This window comes from Ochotona curzoniae, unplaced genomic scaffold (assembly GCF_017591425.1).
Source record: "Ochotona curzoniae isolate NIBS_2020 unplaced genomic scaffold, NIBS_Ocur_1.0 contig_4148, whole genome shotgun sequence".
Lineage (NCBI taxonomy): Eukaryota > Metazoa > Chordata > Mammalia > Lagomorpha > Ochotonidae > Ochotona > Ochotona curzoniae.
In genome coordinates, this window is record NW_024466146.1 from 3,439,421 (window position 1) to 3,457,958 (window position 18,538).

An 18,538-nucleotide genomic window follows, 5' to 3' on the forward strand; every position below is an offset into this window, starting at 1 on the left:
AAAGTTCTATATATGTCTACTAAGTCTAGTTGTTCTATTGTTTGTGTGAGCTCTGTTGTTTCTTTGTTGAGTTTTTGTTTCGTGGACCGGTCCATTGTTGTTAGAGGTGTGTTGAGATCGCCTACAAGAATTGTGCGGGTGTCTATGTCTTCCTTTAAGTCTGTAAGTAATTGCTTTACGTAACTAGGTGCATTAAGATTCGGTGCATAAACATTAATGATGGTGATTGCTTCTTGATGGATCATTCCTTTCACCAGTATAAAATGGCCTTCCCTGTCTCTTTTGATATTAGTTAGAATGAAATCTATTTCATCTGAAATTAGGATAGCTACCCCAGCTTTTTTTTCTCGTCTATTGGCGTGAAATATCTTTTTCCATCCCTTCACTTTCAGTTTCTTTGCATCCTTTCTGGTTAGATGCGTTTCTTGTAGGCAACAGATGGTTGGGTCTTGTTTGATGATCCATTCTATTAATCTCTGTCTTTTGATTGGTGAATTTAGACCATTTGTGTTGAGAGTTAAAATTGAGAGTTTGCAATTTTGCCCTGCCATGTGATTGTGTTGTGTGTGTGTTGTTGCCAATGTAGTTGTCTTGTTTGTGCAGCTTTTAGTTTGGAGACCTTCTTATTTGCCAGCTTTGTTTGTGATTTGCCTCCTTTTTGTCCGGGACTAGTGCATTTCTAAGGAGACTTTGCAGAGCTGGTTTTGTGTAGACATATTCTTCTAGTTTTTCTTTGCTATTGAAGTATCTGATTTCGTTCTCATATACAAATGAGATCTTTGCTGGGTAGATTATTTTTGGTTGACAGTTGTTTTGTTTCAGGACTTGGAAGATCTTTGTCCATTCTCTCCTTGCTTGTAGGGTCTCTTCGGAGAAGTCAGCAGTGATTCTGATGGGTTTTCCCCTGTATGTGATCTTTTCTCTACTTCGTGCTTGTCTCAGGATTCCTTCTTTGTCTTCATTGGAGTAGAACCTGAGCACCGTGTGTCTGGGTGAGGATCTCTTTGGATCATGTCTGTTGGGAGTTCTCTGTCCATCCTGTATGCGGGGTGGATTCGTGTTCCAAGTGTTTTGGAAGTTTTCCTGTATAATTTCATCAAGCACTGCTTGCATCCCAGATTCTCTTTCTACTCCCTCAGGGAGGCCGATGATCCGAATATTCAGTTTTCTAAGGTAATCCTTCATCTCTTGCATCATTTTATTAGTTTTGCTGAGGTTTGTCTCCAGCTGTTTAATTCGCTGGGCACTTTCATTTTGTGTGTCTTCTGTTTCAGAGATCCTTTCCTCTGCCGCATTTATTCTGTTGATGAGGCTTTCAATCTTATTCTCTTGGGCATCCAGTTTGGTTTTGATTTGTTGTATTTCGGTGATTATGCGGTTCTGGTAGTCTTCCAGCTTTGTGTCCACGTCTCTGAGAAATTTTAGCATTATTTTCATCAATTCCTTTGCTGGTAACACGTCCATGTCTTCATCTCGCATCGCCGATATTGATAATGGCTTTTGGCCCATGTTTGGTGGGGTGCTGGCTCTTTCATCTGGAGCACAGCTCTTTCTGGTGGTTTTTCCCATTGCGTTGGTGTATTCTGGTGGGGCAAATGAACCCGTGTGTTGAGGGGCTGTCAGGTGCTTTCCTGTAGAGATTGGAGCCTGCAGGCGTGGTGTTGCCGGGCGTGGTAATTTTCAAGGCACCGTTGGTGCGTTCTCAGGGCCCGGGGCTGAAGAGCACCACCTTGGGGGCCCAGTGGATTCCAGGCACACTCTGGGCACCTCTTCAACAGGTGTGACACCCCAGGGCGTGGAGGGATGGAGGCGCTCTCTGGGTGTGCCCCCTGCACGGGAATCCACAGGACTTAGAAGGTTTTATGTGCTTTCTCCCTGCGTTCTCCGTGTCAGGGACTGCAAGGTTTTTCAGAGCCCACCTGGTGCGTCTCCCACACACGGGACTGTGGGTGAGGCACTTTCCAGGCGTGGCTCTTGTGCAGTGAATCCACCACTCGTGGTGTGTGGGTGTTCAGAGCCCCTGCTCCTGTGTGGCTCTCTCACACCGGCCCTTAGCGGGGGAGTGGCCCAGGCGCCCTGTTATTATTTCACGGCAGGTTCGCACCGTGTCAGTGTGATGCAGGAGTTTTCAGAGCTCTCCTGGTGGGTCGCCCACGCTCAGAACTGCGGGGTGGGAGGCGAGGGGTGAGCAGTTCACCCTATGGGAGTGGTACCTGCGTGTCGGGGACACACAGCGCTACACTTCCCAAGTTTCAAAGCTCCCCTGACATCTGACACCTGCGCTGTGGAGGCGGCTGCTGCAGGTGGGGCCGCCTAGTCCGCTCGGCTGCTGCAGGCGGGGCCGCCTAATCCGCTCGGCTGCTGCAGGCGGGGCCGCCTAGTCCGCTCGGCGCAGCGACCAGGGTCTTCCCGATGTTATCGCGCTTCCACCAGGCAGGATGTGGAGGACTCCAGATCCTCACCAGCAGCCTCTGCGCACTGAGACGCACTGGCCCTCTCAGTGTAGGAACTTCCGAGGCGCCTTCCTGGTGCCCCCTCAGCCACCAACACCACTGTGCGTAGTTCCCAAGGCATAAACCCGACAGCTTCAGTCTCTCTGCCCCGCGTTCTCAGAGGCTGGACCCTCAGTAGGGGGTCAAGGAATGCGGAGGCTACCACGTCAACCCCCCGGCTCACCAAACGTCCGGCCGCTGCAGTCTGCCTCCGCCTCCCGCCGGCGACGGTCCGCCCGATCTCCCCGCCTCCGGGCTGTCCGCGTCTCCCGTCAGGCCGCTTTCAAAAGTGACTCAGCAGGTCTGGAGTGGGATGTCGGTTTCTCTACCTTTGCCCTGCTCCGTTCTCGCTGTTCTTCCGAGTTGTGTGGATCTTTTTGGCTCCACACTGTCCCAGGGAGCCTCACGGACCTCTCCCTGCGATTCCCTGCTGTTCCACTTTGCTGCTTCTGTAACTTTCTATCCCTCTTTCACTGGACGCTCTCTCACAGCCTTCCTCCTACGTCGGCCATCTTCTCTCTCTCCCCCCCCATGGCATTTCTTTAGGAGGCTATAAGTTCAAGGAGGAAAATTACCACGTAGTGTTAAAATATTTTTATCCTGTCCCTTCGAAAATTGGTTTTTTATTTTCTTGCATGATTCTTTTGCCATGTACCCTAGACAATTAATTGTATCATTTCTTTCATGAAGTTTGTCTTTAACAAGTTCTTGCTGGTGAAGGAAGTGTAAGTTCTAGATCTTGGAGAACATGAAACCTGGATGTACAAGTCATAGGTTCAAAAAACTGTCTAATGTTGAGGAAAAGATGTATTTTTTGGAATTTTCATATAGCATGGAGTTGCGATGTAGATGAATAAAAAGAGACAGGTGAACATCTTACTTTAGAAACTTACTGCATAACATGAATAGCAAGGGGCATTGCAGGTTTGCTATGCAAGACAGAATCGGCCACAACCAATCTCACATCTACAGAAGTAAATACAGTCATCATGGTTTGGATGACTTTACTGGGGTCAAGTGACTAAGATTTTGATTTTGATGGATTATGTTATTCCATCAAAGACTTGTATTTTTTTAAAGGTTTATTTTTATTATTTTTTTATTGGAAAGGCAGATATACAGAGAGGAGAAACAGAGAGGAAGATCTTCCGTCCGATGAAAGAGTTGTACTTTTAGAGGGCATCTGGAAAAAAACAAAAGACTTAGTGATGAGGGTAAAAGTAGAAAGGGAATTTTGTCATTTGAAAAGCTTTAAAATTCCCTACACGGTGGCAAGCTAACTTGAAATTGGAGAGAGTAGAAGTAGGTAAGAAAGATCCAATGTAATGATGTATTGTACTCCACACAATCTTTACTTGATTGGGTACTTTATTCTAAGACTTTTACTGGAAATGGCATAGTAATCCCTCTCAAAACCAGCAACTTAGATCTTCTATCAGAACACATAGAGAAAACACGTGGAGCCCTGGTCAAGATCACTTTCACAGTCCCACTTCCTGTGAAGATCTACTTCATTCAGTTCAGTGCACCTGCAAGTCCTTTCCTGGTTTTTGAATTCTCTAAAACATCAGTCTCTCTTCTACTGTTGCATCCTGTTTACTCCTTGGGAATAAACAGAACTTGTTTTTATCCAGGCCTGTAAATCCTGAAGTCCAGATTTATATCCTAGGACTCAACTGCTGTTTTGGGTTCTTAATTTTGTCCTGTACTATATATATCCAGGAGAATTAGGTTGTAATGTTATCCAATGTCAGTTGGTGCTTCTAATTTGTGACCTCTATTTATATAAAGTAAATTAATTGCCAGCTCTGTTAATCCTGCAACATCCGTGAATCCTTAATGTTCTGTTTGCTTAGAATGAGTAGCAAGGCATTTGTTCCTTCTCAGATATGCCTTCTTGCTGAGCTTTGGCTGAGCGCCTTTAAGATAGCATGCCTTGGATCTCAGATGATTTATTCATTTGCATGTGCCCTGGAAGTTATTGTTAGAGTTTGACATCAGTGCTTACAGTTTGGGTTCAAATATAATCTCCTAGATAGCAATTAATAAATAAACAATGGTTACTCTTGTTGACAGAGAATTTAAGGTTTTCACAGATAGTTTTCTTCTTCGTATTTTCACCAAACTTCATGTCAGATATTTGCAGGAGTTTACAGTGTAAAACATGTTCTGTAAGCTCCAAGGGCTTTCTCTGTTGTTTCAGTATCCTCAAACATTTATGTTGCTTTGTTTTCTTATTAGAAATAATCTGTTCAATTTATATTTCTTCAGATTGTCTTCCTTCTCAGGAAAGTAGGAAACAGACCTCTATCTGGATTTAAATGTGACAGATCTTTCATATTTGTATTTATAAGAAATCCCTGAATTTTGTCTGTTACATTTTTTAATTGTTTTAGCTTGGTCTCATGTCTGTAGAGTTTATTCAATATTTATTATTACTTATAAAATGTAGTGTTTATTGTCATAAGGTATATGTCAAAGGGGGAATTTGCCAGATGAGTCTATAAAACTGTATACAATTTTTGTAGTTTTTCTTTTTGACTAGACTTCAGGACTCATCTAAACTAGTGTTCTTATTTTAGAAGTGGGGAAAATGTACAGTTGCTTCTGTAGTTGCCTTGAAGAAGATAGGAGGCATTCATGATTATACCTTTAGGTCGTATAGGATATGCTATATAGGAAAAAAGCCCCAGTTAGGTTACCTCAGGCCATTTCCATTTTGGAGAATTAGAGAATAACTTTAAGCGGGTTATTCCATTTGTGCCCCAGTTTCTTCATCTACAAGAAGGGGCTAATAGCAGTGCCAGCAGCACAACTGTAAGGAGGATATTCAGTTCACATAGACAGAATGTTTAGAGTAGTGCTTGGCACAGACTAAGCACTGCATGTAATCTTAGCTTTCATCATGATTGTTGTTATATTGGTCATATTTAGAACATCTACAAGAGTGAATATTGCTACTTAACTTTATGTGGCTGTGTATAACTATTGAGCCTATGTTATATTTCTTTTGTATTCCTTGTGGTTCCCAACACTGTGCCAAGCTACTAGTAGTAGCATTCATGTTGGCAGTGATGATTAAAGCAAAAAAAAAAAAGAAAAAAGAGTAGTGAAAATAGCAAAGAAAGGTGGTGTTGTTTATACAGATTTAATAATGTGCTAGGAGGTGAAGTAGATACTTTATGTAAATAAAACTTAACATGTACTCAGAATACATTTTTGGAGAAAATTCATGATAGTTTATTTCCAAGAAATCCAAATCTAAGCCCTTCCCGACAGTAATCTCCTTTGTAATTGGAGAGAAACATGAGCGTTGGTCCCAGTGGAAAAGTGTTGAATGTGGAAACTAGAGTCCTGGTAGAATTTCATCCATTTTAAAAATAACCCTCATGTTGCTAATATTTATATAAGCTAATCCTGTTATTAGTAATTGAAAGACCAGCTTGGGGTAGATGTCAAAGAATGGAATGGAAAGGGGCAGGCAGAGGGCAAGACAAATCATATAAGTGAAAAAATATTAGATATCAGAAAACAGATTGTTAAATTTGCCTCTGTTTTATTTGTTCGATTTTGTAATTTGATAATGTGTAACAAGGTGACCCTTTTTCTGCATACCCAAAGACATATGTTCAGAATAATAGTATTGATAGAGACAAGTTATGTTCTTTTCTACATTGCTTTACTTATGCATAGACTAAATAAATTGCATGCATGACATATTAATAGCCATGAGACAATTATTTTAGTGTTCTTTGATTTTTCTAGGCATAGTATTTGCCTTAATAATTATATAAATATGCATGGCAATAATAAAAGCTATAAGATATGGGAACATTTAAGATGGAAGAGAGCCAAGCAATACATTAGATGCCTTCGTGTGTTTGTGTATGTGCCGGTATGTGTGATCATCCTCATTTAAATATATTTGTACATATGCACATATGTACATATGCACATATATATATCCATTCCTGTACATTTCTACATGTAACAAAGTCGCATTAGATCTTCACATCACTTTCAAAACAGGGATGGATACTCAAAGAGTCATGCCCACAAAATAGATACTCAAGTCCGTAGAAAAAGCGGCAACGCTGGAGTCTAACTTGTACCTGTTACCCAGTTGACATCCCATTTTTCAGATTGCCAAGCAGATACGGTCTTGGAACCATGATCATTTCCATTATATACCACCGACCTATTAGGGCAAGGGTGACCTTTTGATTTTTCTTTTTCAGAATCTCCATGCAATGATTTCGGTCCAACTCTGGGTTTGAAAAAGTCCAGTTCCTTGGAGAGTCTTCAGACGGCCGTGGCAGAGGTCAGGAAGAACGAACTTCCGTTCCACCGGCCCCGACCCCACATGGTCCGAGGCCGAGGCTGCAACGAGAGCTTCAGGGCAGCCATCGACAAGTCCTACGATGGACCTGAGGAATTGGAAGCCGGTAGGGCAACATGTTCCCTTAAACGGTTTCTTCATCTTGCTATTATCTTTGAAGCATAGATGAGAATGTGTGCTTAACTACTGAAAAAAATGATATAAGGATCACAATTATAGTTTTGATATTAAAAGTAATTCATTTTCCTGAGATGTTTTGCCCTTTGGCTTAACGAACATGGAATGGGGGGAACGCAATATGCAATTTATTTGACAGCTCAAATGCTAAAGAAATTTCTTCACTTTCCTACCAGGACTGTCATTTACCCCTAGGGCAGAGGCACTAAGTATGCATTTCTTGACATTCTTATTTGAGTCATTAGGAAGCAGCATCAAGCAGAGGACTGACTGCATTAATTGGGGAGAAGCTGTTGGGTTATATTTGTGCTCAACAACTTCTCTTGGAAATAAACTTGTCCTGTTTGTTTCTCAGCATGTGGCCTTTCTGAGCTGATCAAGGTTAACAACCAGTTTCAGCAGAGATGAGCATATCACACATTACAGGCCTTTTATACTCCCAGCAAAGTAACCAATGCCTCCTCCCAGCCTCAATCCTTGCTTCAAATCCCCAGATCTAGGTAGCTCTGTCTTTTCACATAGCCACGCAGTAGGGTAGAACTCTGGTGTGAGAACGTCCTGCTCTTTGTGTTTTAAATTTTGAATATCCTTTGTCTGCCAGGGTAAGCACCTCTGACTATGTGCGTTGACTCTGTTTTCTCTCTGCAGATGGTCAGTCTGACAAGAGCTCTCACTCTGGCCAGGGAGCTCTGAATGGAGAGTCCGCTCCTCAGGCAAACTCAGAGCTGGAGGACATGGACAATAAAGCCAGGAAAGGCAAGAAAGCAAAAGAGAAGGAGAAGAAGAAGGACAAGGGCAAGTTGAAAGTCAAGGAGAAAAAGCGGAAAGAAGAAAATGAAGACCCAGAGAGAAAAATAAAGAGGAAAGGATTTGGCGCCATGCTGAGGTATGGGCCTGCTTTGTTTCTTTTCTATGGTTCCTCCTGGTGAAATAGCTCTTTATGTTTATGCAGAAAATAAAAAGAGCCAGGTTTCCCTCCCCTGCAGCTAGAAGTGTAAAAAATCTAAGCTGCGAATGTGTTGGTTCCTTTCTGACATAGGCAGAAGGGGCCATAGTGAGTGGCTCTCAGGCATCTTAACTCTGCTGTCAAAGAAAAGATGAATATTTCGTAAAACCAAGGACAGTGCCTGCAGTCCGTTGTACCAAAGGATCATGCAGAGCGGTATAGTACTTTGTCTGTCTGCACTGGAAGAGTGGTGTGCAAGGGTCCCTATTTTAGTACCTGTAGGATTCGCCCTTTGAGTTAGAGAATCAGGATGGATGAGACGCATCCACTCACAAGTCTCGGTCTGCAGCTGGTGGCCCCTGCACTTATTAGCCATCACCGGTGCTGTGATGCAAGAGATAGGTCACTAAGATCACATGACCTTGGTTTGAGTCCACGACTGTGAGAGTGACATGGTGTCATGCAGATTGTAACCTCCCTGAGAGTCACGTGGTAAACAAGGCATACAGACTTGCTTTACTAGAGTTTATCAGTTTGCCTGGGAGACAAGATTTCATATACAGTGATCAATGAGCAAGGTGCAGCTAGAAACTGTCTCTGTTTCATCTAAAGAGACCTTCCTTAGATTTTGTTGTTGTTGTTGTTGTTGTTATTGTTGAGGCTGTTTTTACACTTCCACACCTCCAATATCTGCTTTTGGTCACTTTCAAATTAACAACAACAAAAAAGGCAGTATTTTTCTCATAGCTTGAAGTAACTAATCTAACATAAATCAAAACTTTCTCTGCCTCTTGGGCCCCAACCTTGACGAGTGCCCTGAGGTGTGGTGGGAGGCAGTTCTCAACCTTCTCCTTTTTCTCAATGTCTAGATGCAGGGTCAGGTGGGGTAATATCAAACAGGGAGTAGTTTGATTTAACTCAAATAACCAGTGTGGTATGGCCACTGTAGGCCCTCATGGGTCATTTATGTAGTCTTTCAGGGGGTCCACACCCCTTATTATACAACCTACTGGTGAGGCATTTTCCCACTGACATTAGATAGGCTTCCTGTGGCTTCTGGCCTCAGGTAGCACACCTTTGGAGATTCCCTTCACAGTGGCTGCACTCCTTGAATGGTTGCAACAGCCTGGTTCTCTAGTCATTGCTCTCTCGACCCAGGTGGAGCTGGTTCCCACCATGATCCCTTCTTTCCATCCTGCTGTGGGGATGTCCCAAGTACCCTTGAGTCTTCTGACATGTCTAGGACAAGTCAAGTGCCAGTGTGGGCCATCCTCTGTCAGAACCTCATGTTAGACTTTGCCAAGAGTACTCTGATGGCTGAGCAAAGGGAGAGGGTCAGTTGCCACTGTTGCATATGGCAGAGAGAACAGGTAGGAAACGGGTGGCATATGCATTCATTCAAGCATTTCCAAAGTTTCTATGGGGGTATTTTGTATTCCCCTCACCTATTTCATTGGAAGTGTGAGTAGAATCATCTACTTTCTATTACTTTGCTTACTCCTGTAATTTCCCATCAAATCAATCCATAATTTGATAAGCCAGCGTGGCTGCATGCTATCCGAAACCCCTCATCGACATGTCTTTTGAAAATTCTGGATTTCCAGCTATTCTTAGTTGGAAATGTTTAACTGAAATCTCCAGACAGCAAGGGAAGTTCTGCTTTATAGATGTGTACAGAAGGACCTTGTAAATGGCAAAGTGACATTTAGACGGCACAATACCAATGTGAGTGAGCCTCTCTGTCACATTTTCCACTCTTTTCTTGCTATATCAGTGCTCTGCTGCTTAAAATCTTGAGAGAAGCTTTGTTCTAATAAAGTGTTCTGCTATTGCGTGAACTGGCATTCCCCCATGCAGACAGCATAGCCTAACAGTCAACAACTATCAGAGAACAAAAATTCACCAAATTGAATTTCATTATGTAATTGGCTTTTATAACTGATCCATGCAGTAAATGATATCCCCTCTGCCACATAAGAAAAAATGTTCTAAAGACCTGAACACATAATTTTACACAAAAGACCAAAATAACCAGGGACAAGAAACAAAACATTTTATCCCTGGTCAGTGATAAGTAATACACGGATTAAAAAAAAAAAAAGAATGGAATCTATCTGAATGAGAAGGACATTCTAGGATTTGGTTATTATTTGCAGCCTTGTTCTATATTCCTGAGGAGCAGTAGGTTGTTTAGTTTTTTTTCTACTTGCTCTTGTTGATATCTTTATCTAATGATTGCTAAGTGAAATGAAAATAAGGCATTAGAAAAATTAGGGGGGGAAACAAAGCAAAAGAAAAGCAAAAGACAAATATGAAAAGTGGAGGGTGGGTGTGGAAAACAGAAAGGAGGGCAGGGTTGGAGGTATCACTGTGCTCCTAACTTCATATCGTGAGATATAGTAAATTTGTTCACTTTATAGAAAAAAAAACAGAGAAATAAAACATTGATTGGTTAAAGCGGTAGGGATTTATGTATCATGCTAGCTTTGGGAGCCTGGGCCTCTTTTCATTGATTGCAGTGAATTTCCTGTTTTTTAGAAAATTGGCTGTTTCTGAGGTCAGGTTGATTACATGACATCTGACATAAGTGGCTAGGTCTGGTTTGGCCTGCTTTGCTGGGGTTATTGCAGAACCTCAGTCCAAAACAGTGGCTCCATTCTATTTAACATGATAGTCTTAAAAGTACCTGTGGGATAAGTCTCTCAACAGACAGTCATTTATTTTCTATCTTTCCTTTTGCATTTTGCTCTTTTTCCAAGTAGTTGTTACAGCTTTTGAAAGTTGTGGGCTATGAGTTTTGCATTTTGGTAATCATGACAACATGACCTTGCAGTGTACTTGGATGAGAATTTTGTCTTTGATGTGGTAGAGTTAAGAGGTTTTTTTTTTTTTTCTTTTTAGAATTGGCTGTGTGTGAACTTTTTCAAAGTTTTTATTTATTTGAGAGATAAGAGCCATGGAGAGACACAGAGATGTATTCCCCCATGCACTAGTTCATTACTCAATGCTGGCAACTATCCAGGTCTTCCACATGGTCCAGAATCTCACATTCTTCAGCCACCCCTTGATGCCTCCCAGATGCACATCAGCAGGAAGCTGAGGTCAGGAGCTGGGGCTGGAATTCCAACCCTGGCACTCCACTATGTGATGCGGCCTTTCCAAGATGTGGTATGCCTGCTAGGCCCACCAACCATCCACTCTACATAGTCCTCACACTTTAATCCTTACTCTTCAGCTTTCCATCCAAAGCTGGGTAAACTGTTTAACCACTCTGTAACTCAGTATTTTTATCTGAATAATGGTTTCTATTATTATGAGAATTGTGTTCATTCTTTATGTGCAACATACTTACAACTCTGGCTGGCATGTCACAGTCATTCGGCAGCATGCACAATAATGGCTCTCTAAAGATGTCCAAGTCTTAATTCCCTGTATCATTGAACATAATGTTGTGTGGCAAATGTGGATCAAGACCGCAGATAGTGTTAGGCTTGCATCAGCTGACCTCATGGTTGGTCATCCTGATTTTTCCCCCAGTAGCCCAGTGTAATCACACGGAGCCCTTAAAGTGAAAGAAAATGTAAGTATGGAAGTAAAGGACGCAGAAATACAGTGCTGCTGGCCTTGAACATAGAGGAAGCAGACAAGGAACCGGAAATGTGAGCATTACCTTGAAGCAAAAAGGGCAAGGAAATGGATTCTGGAGAACTTTCAGAGAGCAGCCTGCAGCACCTTCATCGTAGCCCATCTCTATTGTTCATGCAACTAAGCTAGTAATGTATTTTTAAAGATTTGTTTATGTTCATTGGAAAGGCAGATTTACTGAGAGGAGAGACAGAGAGTGATCTGACAATCACTGGTTCATTCTCCAAAGGCCACAATGGCCAGAGCTGAGCCATTCTGAAGCCAGGAGAAAGGGAATTGGATGGGAAGAGGAGTCAGCAGGACATGAACTGGCACCCACATGGAATGCCAGCACATGGAGGTGCAGGATTAGCCAGTTGAGCTATGAGGCTGAGTGTTGAACTAGTAAGTTCTCACTGCATTAGTAGAAACTAGAAAACTGTCGTTATTACCATAATTATTATTGCTACTTTGCAATCTGATATGATTCTTAAGAAAAAATTTATTTCTAAAGTGTCTGAGATGAAACTAGAAAAAATAGAGTCAACTGGATTAGTCCGTAAACATAAAAACTGTTAGAGCCATCTAAATTCCATCTGGAAGAATATTGTTAAACTATAACCTATTTGTATTTAATTCAAACAAGACTAGGTTTTGTAAGCCTATACTTGGGTGCTCATAATCCAGAGGCTTCTCTGCCTAGTTGTCACTCAGTAAACTGAGTATCTTTTTGTAGCAAAAGGATCTTTTAACATCTTACACTTTGGGCTTTGTTTCTTTCCACTACTTTAGCAAAATTAAGATCTGAAAGGTGGTGTTTGATTTTTATCTTCAGTGTAAAAATAGCAACTGTTTTCTATAGCCTTTTGCGTCTAAGTTTGTGAGCATATTGGAGTTGCTGCGACATGCACATTTTCAACAACAAAGAACATAAAAGCTGTTACCATTACCCAACAGATTTTGCTTTAACTCTCGTCTGTTGCTCACATTGACTTAGTTTCATTTTTATTTAAAAGATTGCATACTTTCAGTTTCTTTTGCAGATAGGTGTATATATCAAATAAGTATTTTTCTGAGCTTCTGATGCTCTCCTAAAGACTGGGGTTTAAGGTTAGGTTGCATAGTGGTATCCATCTGAAGGGGTGAGTCAGAACTTACATTCTGCTTTCCTTCCTCTCCTCACCAACCTCTCTCATACACCATGGAAATGTCTTTGTGGTGGCAATGTATTTATTGTTTTCCAATATTAGAGGTTCCATGCATGATGATATAGAATGATGTAATGCAGCTTACTTGTTAAAGAAAGCTACTCTTAGCATTGGCATTGGGCCTGTCAGTTAAAGCCTCCTAATGCTTGTGATGCTGGCATCACGCGAGGGCATCTAATCATGCTCAGGCTAGTCCATGTTCAACCCAGCTCCTTGCTAATAGTCCAGGAAAAGCAGTAAAAGATGACCCAAATGTTTGTGACCCTGCCACCTATGTGGAATATTCAAGAAACACTCCTGGCTCCTGAGTTTGGTTCTGTCATCTGGAGTGAATCAATGGGTCAAAGATCTCTCTCTCTCTCTCTTTCTCTGCCCCACTCTTTCTCTTCCCAATTCCCCTAACAACATATCTCCTTCAAATAAAATAAACAAACCTGAAAAAAAGAGATTAATAATCCTAACTCTTAAAACAAGTTAGAGTGTCTTTTATTCACAATGTCTCTAATTCAGATGCTGTTTAATTCTAATATTCCTATAACTGGGTGAGTTATTACTTCCTTGCATAATGCAATTATGACTCTGACACAGGCCATGAATTATTGTCAAATAATATGGAGCCCAAGAATCTGCCAACTTTGGTAGGTCCCTCTATGCTGCATTTACTTTTGACAGAATGCTCGCATTTTTCCATGATATGGGTCACTTCCGTAGGCGTTGTGCTCTTCATGGAATAATCCCATGGCTTCTTACAGCAAAGTTTGAGGCTCACACTGCTTCCGTTGAAGTCCCTTGCTATCCACCTTAGGCCACCTCCCAGGGACCCAGCTGATGCTTTCCAGACCCTGAAGAGAAATTCTTGCCACAACTAGAATTCCAAATCCAGAGATGAATCTCTGACTTCTCAGTTAATAACTGTATGGGTCCTTATGTTTTTTTTTTAATGAAATTCTATACTAGATTGTAGAGTCTCGTCTCAGTTTTTAAAGTTTGTTTCAATTGAAAGGCAGAGTTACAGAAGGAGAAGGAGAGACAGGGAAGGAAAGGGAGAAATGTGGCTCAGGTCGCCTTTACTAGAGTTATTAATGGGAATGTTTCAAAAAGGAATTATGCCTATTCAATTCTTTTATAATAGATTGCCAAAGAGTGAAGCCAAAGTTGTGTCAGTAGGAGCCTCATTTCTCTTTTTAAAATTTGTTTCCGCTTTTTAACCCATTTAACATTTGCTATGTAACTTTTATTGAATTCCTCACCATTGCCAAACACTTTGTTATGATTCTTTCACTTATTCAACCATATTTTATTATTTTAGGCACTGGAAGTTTGGTAATGAAGTCTCCACATTTGGAGAACTTTCCCTGTTTTATAAACAAAGAAAAACATAAAGACTTTTTTTTGTTTAAGTTTCCTACATTAAGTTTAAACAAAAAACAAATTGAACCCTTGAACATGTATTTTATGAAAGCAGGTTAAGTAAAAGCAGCAGGGCATTCAACAACGTGCCTCGGGAACAAGCCTGGGCCTTGTCACCTTGAGGTAGTAACAGTCAACTATTCAGTGTCAAGACATCATAACCCATGGCTCCCCTGGAATCCCACTGAAGGAGAGATAGAAACAATGAACTCAACATAATGGAGATTACTTCCATCTGTATTTGGTGCCGCATAGTCAGTAAAGGCAGAAAGGGGTGGTAAGTCTTTGCTTCCTTGGCAGGTGTCAGGTCACAGCAGAGAGGGGCATCTATACTAAATTGCCATCAGGTGTATTTCCTGCGCTTAGAAGCTCATGGATGAAAGCCAAATCACGTTGTGCCTGTTATTTTTTTTCTTTTTAGCAGTAGATGAATATAGCAAGTTTATTTTTAAACCAATTTCATATCAAGCTTTTACAAAAAAAAAAAAAACAAAAAAACAAGAAGAACCCAAACTGTGCCTGTGCTAGTACCGAAAGCAGAAAGCTCCATTACATCCGACATAAACATTCTGAGGATAGGAGGTCTGTGATGTAAATGGTGAACTTGATTATGCAGCTGTTGGAATCGGCCCACCGTTTGGATACTGTGCATTGCAATACAGGTACACCTCAGAGATACATGGGCCAGGTCCTACGTAATAGAGCATCACAGAAACCTCAAGGTGAAGGTGTTTTTAAACATCTAGAGGCCTCAGGTTTTTATTTATAAGCACGGCCAAGTGCTGAGGCATATATGAATGTGTTTACTTCATTTTATACCAAGTGCACAATATATTTTTATTTAAATTAGGAAACTTCTATTGCAAATATTCCTGCTGTGAAGTATTGCAGAAAGGGTACACACACACGTGCACGCATGCGTCCACGCGTGCACACACCCACACAGCCTCCACCACTACCACCAAACTAAAACAGAGCCTGATAAAAACCTGTCCGTTCTCAACTCTTCGGGGTCCCATGATCCTCTGAGTGTCTGTCTCATCAAAAAGCTGAGGATCCTCACACAAGCTTTCTAACTCGTTCTGCAATTTAAGTTAGTTTATATAAACAAAGCTGCCAGCATAGTGCCCGACTTGATAAACATTGCTTCTTTATTCGGTTTTAGACAAGTCAAGATTGTATACATTCGTAGTGTTCAGCGTGTTTCAATGTATGTGTACAGTATGAAATGACTGCCTGAAGAGATATAGCGTGTGTGTTGCCTCACATATTCCTTTTTGAAGGTGAGAGCATTAACTACTCCTTAGCAGTGTTGACATATACGGTACACCAAGGTGAACTGTGGGCTCCATGATATTCAGCAGAACTTTATCCTCCTGTCTATCTGAAAGTCTGTATCATTTGACACACTGCCACCAATTTTCCTGCACCAGGCTTTAGTAACCACCGTTTTTCTTTTCCATGAATTTGACTGTTTCATGACGTGTATTTAAGGCCGTACATTTTTGTCTTTTTGTCTGCTTTATTTAACATTATGTCCTCCAGGTTCTTCCCTGTTGTCACATCTGGCAGAACTTTGTCTTTTGAATGAATGCCATTCCTTCTTTTAGAGAATAATACTCCAGCTGACATTGCGGCATGGCAGGTTTAGCCACTGCATAAAACACCAGAAATCCCAGATGGGCACTGGTTCAAATCCTAGATGCTTCGCTTCTGACCCAACTCCCTGCTAATGACCTGAAACACAAGTTTCTAGTCCACTTCAACTGCTTCAACTACATGAAATTCCTGGCTTTGGTCTGTCCACTTCAGCTGTTTGGGGAGTGAACCAGTGCATGGAAGATCACCCTTTCATATGCCCACCTCTCTGTAACTCTGCCATTTAAATAAACATAATGAATCTTTAAACATTTAGTCAAAAGAATAGTATTCCATTGCACACATATACAGTGTTTACAGTTACATTAGTTCCATGTCCTGGCTATTATGAATTACACCATAATGAACATGGCAGTACAATTATCTGTTTGACCTGCCGACTTCATGTCCTTTGGAAACATGATTATGCTATTGTAACATCATGGGAAAAATAATAAGATAGGGATGGAGGAAGAGGGAAGACCCCCTATGCTTCTAAATCTATATTGTCAAAAATGTTTAAAATATTCCTTTTATGTAAGTTAAAAATTAAATAAATAGCATGATAAAAAAAGAAGCATGCCTAGAAGTAGTATTTCTACATCACATGGTAGTGCTTTGTTCAGTATGTTGAGAAGCCTCCATGCTGTTTTGCATGATGGCTGCATTAATTTACTTTCCCCAAAACATTGCATAAGAGTTCCTTTTTCTCTACTTCATTACAATACTGTTACACATTTTCTTTTTGATTATCACCATTCTTCGATTTGAAGTGATAGCACTCTTGTTTTAATATGTACTCTGTTGCTTATTGGCATTGGGCATGTTTTCATATGCCCGTTGGCTATTTGTGTGTCTTCTAGGAGAAATGACAGACATTAATTTTTTGTCTTTCACATATGGCTCCATTCCAAAGGGCGAATGCCATCAGATTACTTTTGTTTCAAGCGATATATTCTTTGTAAACATTAACTTGCTCTTTCAGCTTTTGAGTTTGTATTGTGAGCTTATAAGCTATTTCTTCTCATTAATAAACCACTAAAATACATGGAATAGCCAAAATCATTCTATCCTAGATATTCCACAGGCTTAAGATGGCCCCATTTTCAAAGGTTCTTTAATCATTTTGTAGAAGGCAAAATCTTGTGTTGTTGGGTACAAATGAAAAATTGACTCAAATGGAGAAAGGGTTTTTGCTTTCCTTTCCCTTTTCTTTCTTTATTATTTTTCAGCCCATTGTGTGGAGGTGGTTTTTAGACTTTATTACTGCATGGCTCATAGTTACATCATCAGGCTGCCTTGAGGTCGTCCTATCCCTAAAGATACATCTTGACATGAGTTTATAATTAAGGTAGATGGAGACTGAATACTTTAAGTCACCAGGGAACATGACATCGGTCATACATTTGTCCTCTACCTTGATCCTATAATGGATGTCACAGGTCTCATACACAATAAAGATAATGTGGCCATGGCTTGTCATCGCCTCTTTCCAGATAGTGGTTGTAAAATATCTAGGTATCCCTTCAGCTTTATGAGGATGAAAGATAACCTCTCTAATATAGCCAGAGCAAGTGAAAGTTTAAGTCATGTTTCCAAAGGCGTGGGGGCCAAAAACAGGCTGGAGTTAACATGCTTTGATTCACACAGTGGAGTCCAGTTTGCAACATAACATTTCAGATGAACATATCAGTAGGTCAACATTCTTAATTCAGCTTCAAACTAGATATAGAAATAGATTGAACACAGAGAACCTTCCACATATACTATATATGCTGTGCACACGCACATATGTATGTGTATATATGTACACAAATATATATTGCACTTATAGAATATTTAGAAAGAGAGAACTTGAGTGACATATGTGATTGTATTAAAAATAAGACAAAACAAAAGAATATAAACATGTATGTGTTTTCATGCCAAAGGCTGCAGACCCACTCCTCGCTCTCATAGCTGCCTATCATGGCAGAGGACAAGGGCTCACGCGTTGGATTTGAAAGGGTCAGCTTCTGTCTCTGCTAGCAGTGAATTTTCTCTCTTCAGTCCTCCTTAAATAATTTGTTTTCTCTTTCACAGCATGAATCATGAATAGTTTGTTTCTTCTTCTTTTTTTTTTTTTTTTTTTTTTTTGCTAATTTGCCATATTTCCTTCGAGCTGAGTGTCTTTCCTTTGGGTTGGGAAGAGCAATGGCCCTCTTTTTTTTTTTTTCATTATTCCTTTCACAGGTCTAGACTCAGAATGCTACTTTTTATGACTAGCAAGTAATGCTGAGCCTATAATGGAATTGCAAAGTGGAGAGTATAATATACCAATATTGACTTCCATTAAACCCAGTGGTGTGATAGCTGATAATATTTATATATTTATATGTTTCACATCCTTGCTTGTGTTGCTTTGAAGCTAAGCAGCCGAGAGGAAAATTAACACCATAATGTGAGTGGATGTGAACATAAGGACATAAAGAAGTGGGAGAAAAGAGCACTTTGTGAATAGGCTAAGTGACAGAAATGGTAGTGATAAATGCAAGAATAGTAACTAAAACATTAAGTATAGATTCAATTTGGATCAAGTGTATTTAGAATTGTTTGGTCTGCATTTATTTCTTAACTAGAAGAGGACCCAGAGACAGATGGGCCACTCGTCTGATGGGTTTGAGCACAAAGACAAATGAGCTGCTGCAGTGCCCAGCATGTAGAG

General features: G+C 40.7%; 1 protein-coding gene across 4 annotated transcripts in view; it reads left to right on the forward strand.

The window, feature by feature from the left end:
• PARD3B (par-3 family cell polarity regulator beta) overlaps positions 1 to 18,538 on the forward strand; it is a 991,411-nt gene that overhangs the window by 696,001 nt on the left and 276,872 nt on the right. For 3 of the 4 annotated variants that reach the window (XM_040984532.1, XM_040984535.1, XM_040984533.1), the window contains 2 exons: positions 6,731 to 6,937; positions 7,657 to 7,894. In XM_040984532.1, coding sequence (XP_040840466.1) covers positions 6,731 to 6,937; positions 7,657 to 7,894 — 445 coding nt within the window. The remainder of the gene's footprint in view (positions 1 to 6,730; positions 6,938 to 7,656; positions 7,895 to 18,538) is intronic. The other variant, XM_040984534.1, reaches the window with a different exon arrangement.